The 11845-nt window shown below is 43.2% G+C and overlaps 1 protein-coding gene across 1 annotated transcript in view; it reads right to left on the bottom strand.

Annotated features, from left to right (window-relative positions):
• Window positions 1–327: 327 nt before the first annotated feature.
• The window catches only part of LOC124721570 (1,4-alpha-glucan-branching enzyme), a 94705-nt gene continuing 83187 nt past the window's right edge, over window positions 328–11845 (bottom strand). Inside the window, exons 13-14 of the mRNA XM_047246610.1 lie at window positions 751–999; window positions 328–664 (exon numbers count right to left, since the gene is read on the bottom strand). Coding sequence (XP_047102566.1) covers window positions 620–664; window positions 751–999 — 294 coding nt within the window. The 3' untranslated portion in view covers window positions 328–619. The remainder of the gene's footprint in view (window positions 665–750; window positions 1000–11845) is intronic.

Genomic DNA, 11845 nt, shown 5'->3' with positions numbered 1-11845 from the left:
TGCTGTTAGTTTATATGGATAATGAGTGTGTAGGTCTGCGTGTTTGCAATATTTTCTTCATAGGTAGAACAAAAATTCAAGTTAAATGGAATTTTTGTAATAAATTATGTTCAATATGTGCTCTTTTGGATCAGAGGCGCAGGAAAGCAAACAACTCACGTAGGATGCTTGTGTGATGAAAATATAGATTAATGAAATCTATAATTATGTCCGCCTGGAAGTTTCTAACATTAATTTAGCCCTGTTGTTTATGAACCAGAACTGTGAAACTCAATGGAGTGACAATGGATGGCTTATCATGATGAGAGGTCAATTGAGAAATGCATATTAATGCAGCACTATATTTATTTAACAGTAAAAATATATTTCAGTACTACATTCAAATAACAGTATTAAAAATATATTTCACAGATATAATTCAACTAGTGTCAACAGTGTCATTTGTTTTTCAGAAGACATCAAATAAATGCAGTTTTATAGCAATCAACTTTCAACAAACACTGAAGATGAGAAGCAATCATTTCAAATCATATAAAACTTTTTCTGAATTGATCTCTAAATCTAATATCACATGGTAACAATTAAGACCTCTTCAGAGCAACAAAGTAATACATAATGTTTAAACCTTTGCAAATAGTACAGCAACTCGTGATGGCAGGTAAGCCTAGAAAAAAGATGCTCAAAGTGAGAATACTACCACAGACAGAACGTAAAAAGAGAATAAAAATTTAGGAATTAAGGGGTACAAACCTTAATAGAATATTTTCGGCCTGCAAATCCTTCATTTGATGTGAAATGTGAGACTGAGGTATCAATGCGATTATGACCACCAAATTCTGAAGAATCAGTATTCAGAACCACTTTATATTCTCCAGGTACATTCACGCCAATAGCGTAATCTGTGAAGCTCTTCGATATGTGAAAATTGAATGCAAAAAGAACTTCTGCTCTTTCAAATGCAATGACTTTATCATCTTCATGTTTCCAGCTGACATAACCCTGTAACCAAATACATTGCAACTATATTTTAACAATGAATTATTTTATCACAGCTCAATAGGATAATTTCATATGCAAGAGTCAAGAATACAAACTGCAGACATTTGTGTTCTTCATTCTTCAATTATACATTTATTTAGCTGCTTTGTGGCAGTCTGTCCACCATTATGTTTATTAATTTCTTTCACATGCCAGTTTATAAGCTGTATGGCTCTAAAAATCTAATATAAAAGCAATGAAAAATTTCTTATGGTTCTGTTAGAACTACAAAATCCTGTAAACAATAAACAGGAGACTGCAACCATTAGAGAGAGGCAGGACACAAAGTGAAAAAGACCAAAAGCTAAGTAACCTGCCAAAGGCATCACCAGTGCTAGATGAGGTAAAAATGACTCAAAATATTGTGGAATATATTAGCTGTTACTCCAGAGGGAAACTACACAGATGATTATAATTAAAGTTAAGCTTTCAAAACGCTGCAGAAATAACGTGTTGGTCCGATGACTGCCGTGGGTTTGGAGAAAAGATTCGGAAATTCGAAAAGATGGGTTCTCTTGATGTGCAACCTGATAGGAGGAGGAAATGAATTGATTTGACATCAGTGGAAGCAGTGACCACAGCAATGCAAGAGGAGACAAGTGGTGGTGTACAAACATGTAGTGCACAGAGAATTGCCCGAACATTTGACATACCCATGAGCACTGTGTGTAAAATCCTGCAATACATCCTTCTTCGCTATCCATTCAAAATTACCCATTTGCACGAGTTGCTTCCTGTTGACCTGCCATCATGAGAGACCTTTGCCTTAGAATTTCTTGCTTGCATCGAAGTGGACAGACAAAATCCACTTCCGTCTGACAGGATATGTTATTGCACAGAATTGTCTAATATGGGCAATGGAAAATCCACACACAAATCAACCAGTACCACTTCATCCTGAAAAGGTCACTGTGTGGTGTGTGTTTTCAGCATCATTTATCATAGGGCCACATATTTTGAAGAGACAGGTGCTCCAGGTCCTGTTACCTGTACCGTCACTGCTATGCACTATGAGTGTCTTTTGCGCAACGATTTCACTCCAGCTCTCCAACAGCGTGGATGGGATAATTATTATGCAAGATGGCACACTTCCGCACATTGCAAATCCAGTTAAGCAGCTGCTGAAGCACCATTTCGGAAATGCTAGAATTACCCGCCGCCATTTCCTGACATCCTGGCCGTCCCAATCACCTGATCTTAATCTGTGTGACTTCTGGCTGTGGGGCTACCTAAAGGATGTTGTGTTCAGTGTTCCGATTGCAAAACTTAGCTGTACTGAAGGCACGCGTTCCAGAACACATTCTGAACGTGACCCTGGAAACACTTTGATCAGTTGTGGAACATGCTGTTTCTCGATTTCAGCTTGTTGCAGAAAACGGGGGACAGCATATTGAACATGTTTTGCACCAGTCACATGGAAATTAATAATCTAATTTGATTTTAATTTATGCCTTTAATGAGGTTTCTGGTCTCAGGACAATTAAAAATTGATTTTTCCCATCTGATGTCATATGACCCTGCCATGGAGGATGGGCTTACATAACTAACAGTATCACACCTGCACACCCATGCACACTGAGTAGTACAGTTTGTTTAATGTCGAACGTACATCTTAGGCATTGCTGTATGATTCTTTTGTCATTTGTAGTTGACCACTATTAAATTATGCTTCATTTTGTAACTATTTATTTTTCTTCTGCCATATGTTTTCCTCCTCCTCTGATAATATTCCGTAGCAATTTGACTTCTTTCTGGCTAGTGGTGTTATTTCTACAGCGGTTTGAAAATTTTTAACTTTAATTATAATCATCCTGTACATTATAAAACAATTAATCACTCAGTAACAAAACAGATTAGTACAATGAAGTAGGGCCACAAGGAAAGAATGAACCTCCAGCAGATATTAACAAAAAGCAGGTGCACAAATCTTCCTCAACCCAATTGTGCAGCTTATGGAGGGCATCAAGTTGGATGCTGAACTGGTAATCACAGCATGGGAAAGTTAATTGCAAAGAATTTGGTAATAATCTGGAGGAAGACCAAATGGTTTAAGCCAAAACAACTATGAAATAATAGGGGTTGGATGTTGAGTTGTTTGGGGGAGGACACCAGACAGCGAGGTCATTGGTCTCATCGGATTAGGGAAGGACGGGGATGGAAGTCGGCCATGCCATTTCAAAGGAACCATCCCGGCATTTGCCTGGAGCAATTTAGGGAAATCACGGAAAACCTAAATCAGGATGGCCGGGCACGAGTCCAGTGTGCTAGCCACTGCGCCACCTTGCTTGGTGAAATAATAGGCCAAATGGAGTAGTCATATACAAGTAAATTAGCATACTAATTAAAAGAACAAATTCGGACACATTTAGTATCAGATTGGCGGAAGCAAACAACTGAACAATGTATGTACAGATACATAGAAGATAATATGCATCAAAACCAAAGAAGGTGTATAAACATTTAGATGGCAGCATGAGATAAGCTAAACCAGAGGGGACCAGCACAATCATTGCTCAAAGACAATTATGTTTCACAAATTCAAAAGGCCATAAAGTAACCCTTCTGTCTCCATAAGTGACTGACAGAGATCTTTAACACCAACAGGAAGATTATTTGCAAGTGTAATTAACATATGATATGCAGCTGAAGGTTTCACAAGACAACTAGAAACACTTTATTTGCAACAGGTATAACATGACATAGTAATATTGCATGAGAGATTAGTTTTCATAGCCTTCTTTTTCAAGGTGAATGTGCACACTTAGTATTATTAGAGCTTTTCCATTTAATGAAAGAAACAATTTCTTATTTATGTATTGTTAAATGAACTGCACAATAACAGAGATGAAAACAGGACAAATGGATCAGATGAAAGGTGTCCTGTAATGACAGAGTAGACTTCTTACAAGTTTTCACCAACTTGGGCTGAATCTAATAAACTGTCCAAAACTAAGAATTTTGTGGTGGCACTGTATTTCAGTTTATGCATGTTAACAAAACATACACAACACAAACCCCTTTAAATCCCTGTACAAATAACATTATTCTGTAGATCAGGTGCATATACCAGTGCGCAACAAGAAGCAACATAAAAAAAGAAACATGGATAAACCGTTTTTGTGCGACGAATTTTTCACACTGTCCTCAAATAATTTTAGTATGAAATAATGCCTTACCTAGTGCAACAGCTACACATAAGTATTTGGTTTGAGATATGATTCCAGTTATCTGGCAGGAATTATTAAATAGGGTGGTAACAAAAGATCTACTGTAACTATGTCTGTTTAACATACTTAGCAAACAGCACGTTTGACACTTACACAATGAACTAATGCTACACCAAGAACAAACAGAACTTAAACTCAGCATGTTTTTCTAACAGGTAACTCAGTCAATGATATTTTTAACTATGAAAACTATGATCATAGGCAATAGTTATGACTAGTAGACTTTGCCAGAATAATAGATGTGGTGTCACCGCCAGACACCACACTTGCTAGGTGGTAGCTTTAAATCGGCCGCGGTCCATTAGTACATGTCGGACCCGCGTGTCGCCACTTTCTGTGATAGCAGACCGAGCGCCACCACACGGCAGGTCTAGAGAGACATACTAGCACTCACCCCAGTTGTACGGACGACGTAGCTAGCGATGCACACTGACGAAGCCTCGCTCATTTGCAGAGCAGGTAGTTAGAATAGCCTTCAGCTAAGTCAATGGCTACGACCTAGCAAGGCGCCATTAGCAGTATATTGTCTGAAACTAGAGTCTCACTTGTATCGTCCATAGCGATGTACCCAGGATGGATTAAAGTTAAGTATTCCAGAAGCTACGTACTTTTCTTTATAGCATTCATTACGTATCCTGTTACAAACCTATCTCTTGCCTGCGTGAGCTTATAGCGCGTGCCTTTCGGCTTCCTCTCATTGTGTCTAGGCTGTCTTGTCTAGACACAACATTTTTGGCGACGAGCCAATAGAGTTTGTATTAATTTCCTTGTCATGGCTTCGCCAAAATCTCCAGATGTACTGTCCGAATTTTATCGCTTGCAGAATCAGCATACGCAGGCGTTATTGGATGCCCTTTGACAGCTCGTCCAGGGTCAACGTGCACTGCAAAAGGATGCGGCAGCCGCCGCTTCACCACTACAGCAGCCCCAACATGCAGTTGCACCCCCATTTCGACCGTATGATGCGGCGTTGGAAACATGGACGGAGTGGTCACGCCAATTTGGATTCCATCTCGCCGGCTACAGAATTCAAGGTAACGAGCGGCAGCCTTTTCTATTGGCCTGTGTAGGTGTGTCCACCTACCGTGTGATAGTGAAATTGTTTCCCCGACGCAACGTAGCGACTCTGTCCTACGAAGAAATTTTGTCGGCGTTAGATGCTTATTTCAAAGAAACAGTCAATGTCGTTGCAAAAAGGTATACGTTCTTTCGTACAAAACGTACGGCCGGTCAGACTAATAGGGAGTGGGTTGCAACATTGCAAGGCCTTACTAGGGATTGTGCTTTTGAGTGTGAATGTGGACTCCCTTATTCAGATACAATGGTACGTGATGCAATTGCACAGAACATTTCTGATGTTCGTATACGGGAACAGATTTTGAAACTAGTCAATCCCTCCCTTCAACAAGTGATAGACATATTAGATAGGCAAGACACACTTGACTTTGCACAGGAATCATTTGAACCTTCACCAGCCGTGTGTCACATTAACCGGCCCGCCAGGCGCGCTGCACGGAACGATAAACAGCCCTCGCGCTCGTCCGCGCAGCTGCCGCCTAGCTCTCCACGTGTGCCGCGTAAGCGAGCAAATGCAGTGAAATCATGCCCGCGGTGTGCGACTAGACATTCGCGTGAACATTGCCCGTCACGCCAAGCTATTTGCTTTTACTGTCATAAGAAAGGACATGTTCAAAGTGTTTGCCAGAAAAAGCTCAGATCAGACACTCACTACCATTCCAGGCCCTTTGCTTCGCGCCGGAATCGAACCACGAATAATCAGGCTCGTGAACCTTCGCCCATGGACATTCATGTAGTTAATTCCACTCCGTCCAGTGCCACTTTCTCTAACAGTGACTGTGTTCGTCCCACAAAACGTGTGCGTCGCCGTCAACGAAAATCCCGTCAGGTCGCAAGTGCTTCTGTACCTGTATCAGTTCAAATTGCACGAGAAAGTCGCTCTTGTCGTCGGCAGGACAATAAACTTTTTGTAGACTTGGACTTTGAAGGCAAAGTGATACCATTCCAGCTCGATACTGGAGCTGCAGTTTCTTTGATCAATCACGACATGTACAAACAACTGGGCAAACCTCCGTTGCGTGCCGCAAATGTTCAGCTCACTAGTTATTCAGGACGGCATATCCTTGTGTTAGGACAGTGCTCTCTTCTTGCAACATACAAGGGACAAACAAAACTGGTGTCATTTTACGTTCTTCGTTCTTATACTGCGGTAAACTTGTTTAGTTTAGATTTATTTCAATTGTTTAACATGTCTATAGTCAATCAGGTCCTATCAGTGAACGAGACTGTGCCTTCCGCCAGTGTTTCTCGTCTATGTGAAGAATATGCAGACATTTTTGCACCGGGCCTTGGTTGCGCTGAGAACTATAACGCACATTTGGAACTGAAAGTCAACGCGCAACCGAAATTTTTCAGAGCCCGCAATGTTCCCCACGCATTGCGTGATGCGGTCGCACGAACATTACACGATTTAAAATCGCGAGGTGTGATTGAACGTGTGCGGACTATTGTTTCCAACTATGGCCCACAAATCGTGTCCGCAGAATTTCAGTCATTCTGCACGGCCAATGGTATTCAACATCTGACATCCGCGCCGTTTTCGCCTCAGTCAAACAGTGCCGCTGAAAGATTGGTCCGGACTTTCAAGTCACAGATGTTGAAGTTGAAAGAGTCGCATTCTCGGGAGGACGCGTTATTGCTCTTTTTGTCTTCGTATCGCTCTCAGCCCCGGGATGGTCGCTCGCCGGCTGAGTTGCTCCATGGTCGTCCTCATCGAACCTTGATGTCTTTGCTGCATCCGCCGCATCAGGTTCCTGTGCAGCTGCCGACTCCTGCTTTTGCTCCTGGCGACGTTGTATTCTATCGCAACTATCGCGGTTCATAGCGTTGGCTCGCAGGGCGCATTCTTCGCTGCCTCGGCCGTGCGATGTATTTGGTTTTGGGGGCCTCTGGTGAGGTGCGTCGGCATCTCAATCAGCTGCGCCTCTGTCGTCGCACGGGTTCTGCCGCTCCCCGTCTGCTTTCAGCGACGGTGCCGTCTGGTCAGCGCCCTGGGGACCCATCTACTGGCTTGCCTCATCCCCAGGTGTTACCGACGCTGCCTTCCATTTTGCCCCATGGCGACGCGCCGCCGCCTGTTCTCCTGCTGGCGCCGCTCGCAGTGGACGCGTCGCTGCAACCGCCTGGCGCCTCACTGGGTCATGCGCCACCGATTGCTTCCCGTGACCAGCAGTCCTCCGCCATGGAACTCTTGCCCGCTCCGGACCACATGGCGTCTTCGCGCGTCAGGTACCCTGATGCGATGGAGGTCGATCCTTCAGCCCCTCCTGTCTCTTTACGGGCGCATACACCGCATGTTGGCGTGCACCCTGGACTAGGTTTTCAGGCATTTCCTAGCTCCCCTCGGACCGAATGGCAGGGTGCGGGTAGCACAGCCTCGCCTGTTGTTAGGCTCCCCACCTCGTCGCATACGCCAACATGGGGTCCTCCCCACGGCGGGCGGAAGCCTTATAATACAACCATTCGCCGATTTGCGGGATAGGAATGTGGTGTCACTGCCAGACACCACACTTGCTAGGTGGTAGCTTTAAATCGGCCGCGGTCCATTAGTACATGTCGGACCCGCGTGTCGCCACTTTCAGTGATAGCAGACCGAGCGCCACCACACGGCAGGTCTAGAGAGACGTACTAGCACTCGCCCCAGTTGTACGGACGACATAGCTAGCGATGCACACTGACGAAGCCTCGCTCATTTGCAGAGCAGATAGTTAGAATAGCCTTCAGCTAAGTCAATGGCTACGACCTAGCAAGGTGCCATTAGCAGTATATTGTCTGAAACTATAGAGTCTCACTTGTATTGTCCATAGCGATGTACCCAGGATGGATTAAAGTTAAGTATTCCAGAAACTACGTACTTTTCTTTATAGCATTCATTACGTATCCTGTTACAGACCTATCTCTTGCCTGCGTGAGCTTATAGCGCGTGCCTTTCGGCTTCCTCTCATTTTGTCTAGGCTGTCTTGTCTAGACACAACAATAGATGTCACTAGAACTTATGATCCTTTCTTGTGGCTCTCTCTGTTAATAATGTTTATGAACATAAAGTTACCTATGTGTTTGTATTACACCAACTATGACTACTGCTATGTAGTGTGAACAACTTGTGATACGATGGTCAAATGATAACTGAAGAATGCTCTCGGGGGTATTTATGTGATCCCATTTTTTAGGATAAACTGACAGCCACAACTGGAAATGATCAAATGTACAATGGTTGCCATATATCCACATGACGTCCTCACAGTAGTTACTAAAAAAAAATACAGCTAAGTTAGAACAAAATTGTTACAAAGTTATATTGACGGTTCAGCAGTGACGTTCTAACATCATGTTGAGGACTGTCAAAAACAATAATCTTTTCATGTTGCTGAAAGACAAAACTATCGAGAACTATGGATCTGTCCATTACAATATATTGTGGTCCATTGATGTATAAGACGTGAACTGGAAATTAGGAATGTATTTCCTTGCAGAGGGGACATACAATGCTCAGATTTCTAAATCCTGTGACAAAAAATACAAACTCCATACAAAAAAGTACCACTGAATTCTGTAAAACTTTATCGTGATGCCATACATTACCAATGTTGTTAGTTTCAGTACACTGTATGGACATGTAATGATCAGGTGAGTTCTACTCAAATTCTCCTTTAAATTGTTATAAACTGTAGTCATTAAATTCTCATGAGCACTAAACCTCTCATTGTCAAGAATCCAAAAGATCATCACCACTACCACCAATAAAACAACAGAACTGTTCCTCTTGGCTTGTGAAAGTGTGTAGCTCAGGAGGCAACACTATATACAGTGTGTTACAAAAAGGTACGGCCAAACTTTCAGGAAACATTCCTCACACACAAATAAAGAAAAGATGTTATGTGGACATGTATCCGGAAACGCTTAATTTCCATGTTTGAGCTCATTTGAGTTTCGTCAGTATGTACTGTACTGCCTCGATTCACCGCCAGTTGGCCCAATTGAAGAAAGGTAATGTTGACTTTGGTGCTTGTGTTGACATGCGACTCATTGCTCTACAGTACTAGCATCAAGCACATCAGTACGTAGCATCAACAGGTTAGTGTTCATAACGAACATGGTTTTGCAGTCAGTACAATGTTTACAAATGCGGAGTTGGCAGATGCCCATTTGATTTGATTTACAAGTACGACACAACATGTGGTTCATGCACGATGGAGCTCCTGCACATTTCAGTCGAAGTGTTTGTACGCTTCTCAACAACAGATTTGGTGACCGAAGGATGGGAAGAGGCGGACCAATTCCATGGCCTCCACGCTCTCCTGACCTCAACCCTCTTGACTTTCATTTATGGGGGCATTTGAAAGCTCTTGTCTACGCAACCCCGGTACCAAATGTAGAGACTCTTCGTGCTCGTATTGTGGACGGCTGTGATACAATACGCCATTCTCCAGGGCTGCATCAGCGCACCAGGGATTCCATGCGATGGAGGGTGGATGCATGTATCCTCGCTAACGGAGGACACTTTGAACATTTCCTGTAACAAAGTGTTTGAAGTCACGCTGGTACGTTCTGTTGCTGTGTGTTTCCACTCCATGATTAATGTGATTTGAAGAGAAGTAATAAAATGAGCTCTAACATGGAAAGTAAGCGTTTCCAGACACATGTCCACATAACATATTCTCTTTCTTTGTGTGTGAGGAATGTTTCCTGAAAGTCTGGCCGTACCTTTTTGTAACACCCTGTATACCCTAGTTGAAAAATTGTATTTGTTTATTAATTATATGTACCCCAGTCAGTCGAAGAACTTTTCCTGTCACTCACTGTTTCTTTGGCCTCTGGAAATGGTTTGTGTATACAAAAATGTAGGGTAGCACCACAGTCTGGCATCTACATTAATCTGTATGTCCCCCCAACTGGCTGGGTAAGTCAGTTTGAAGTCAGGAAAGTGTTTACTTCTTTCGCCATGTCTAGGAAGCCTACATTCATGTTACGGATATTTTTGTTGTTGTTGTTGTTGACAGATTATCTGCACACTGGAAGCTACTGCTGGTCTTCAATTGTGGTTATTGTGGTTTTTACCCTGCCCACAGTTCCTTTATAAGGATTTTTAGTATCAAACTGGAGAAACATTGGAGGAGATAATTAGTGGTACTATAAATTGGTTTGTTGGGGGTTAAGGGACTAAACAGCAAGGTCATCAGTTCCTTGGTCAAGAGATAACTTACCTGGAGTTAGTGATGTTAGCCCAACTTTGATGTAATTATGTAAGTATTGTAGTGGCAGAGGTCTGTGCAGGTGATCATGGCTTTAATCACACTGACTGCTGTAATCTCCTAGTGCAACATTTCAATACCACACCCATCTCAGTACAATGGTAAAATTGCTCAGACTATGACCACCAGTATTACCAAGACTTTAAACACTTTGGTGCCCCCGCAACAGAAGCAGTACATGACATGCAGAGTATCTGTCCAACAATAAGCATGCCCTGGTGCTTATTAATACTAGCATTCCAACCAGCAAATGGCATTGAAGTTGTCACAGCTGAGGAGAGGGCTACCACTGAGGGGCCGTTGTCATTCACTCACCATCCACTGGAGCAGCTGTCTCTGTTAGCTACACTAGATGCTGGCAGCCAGATGTGAGACCAGGGTTTGTTCACTGATGTCTCCACTGCCGACACATACCATGGCAGACCACCAGCTCACTTAGCTAACAGCCTTGGGCCTCAATGGCTGCACCAGCATCTGATGTCCAGGAATGCTTACCCCACAGGATCGTCACACTACTGGACCCTGCTGGGTATAGTATCTGTAGGCATCTTCGTGACTATGCATTCTGCACTGAGGATCATGGATATGATGCCCACCTCTCACTTACAGGATGAGTCGTCTGTAATAAACTGTCGTAAACAAATAAATGAATCCACTGCCTGGAAACAGAATGTGATTGGAACTGCCTCATCTACCCGCTACAGAGCCCCAACATCCTATATTTGGAATGTCAAAAGCACTAGTGGGGAGGCTTCAACAGATGTTGGACATTGGTGCAGAACAAAAATGCAGCAGTAATTCAACAATAGTGTTCAGCAGAAGAATGTGAGTAATTGTGAACTATAAGCACTGTATGGGGTTGTATGGTCATCTTACTTTTCCCTCTCTAAACTTACTAATATTTTACATTTAATTCTTTTGGCTTCTGTCGGTAATGGATGGCGAGTGAAATGGCGTTGGGTGAGAAAGTAGCAGCTCGACAGGCTATTGATCAGATTGCTCAAACGAAAGCAGATAATGTGTAGTTACATATGGAACTAAAGAATTTACAGGAAGAAACAGTAACCCCCCCCCCCCCTCCCCAGTGTGTTCCTACCTGTCCTCTTTTTTTTGGTGGATGTGGGAAGGTGGGGGGGCAGAGGGGTGCAGGGGGGGAGAGGGGCGGTGGGCAGAGAGAGAAGGTGGGCAGAGAGAGAAGGTGGGCAGAGAGAGAAGGTGGGCAGAGAGAGAAGGTGGGCAGAGAGAGAAGGT

This window comes from Schistocerca piceifrons, chromosome X (genome assembly GCF_021461385.2).
Source record: "Schistocerca piceifrons isolate TAMUIC-IGC-003096 chromosome X, iqSchPice1.1, whole genome shotgun sequence".
In the NCBI taxonomy this organism is placed as follows: Eukaryota; Metazoa; Arthropoda; class Insecta; order Orthoptera; family Acrididae; genus Schistocerca; species Schistocerca piceifrons.
This window is presented reverse-complemented; position numbering and strand designations above follow the sequence as displayed.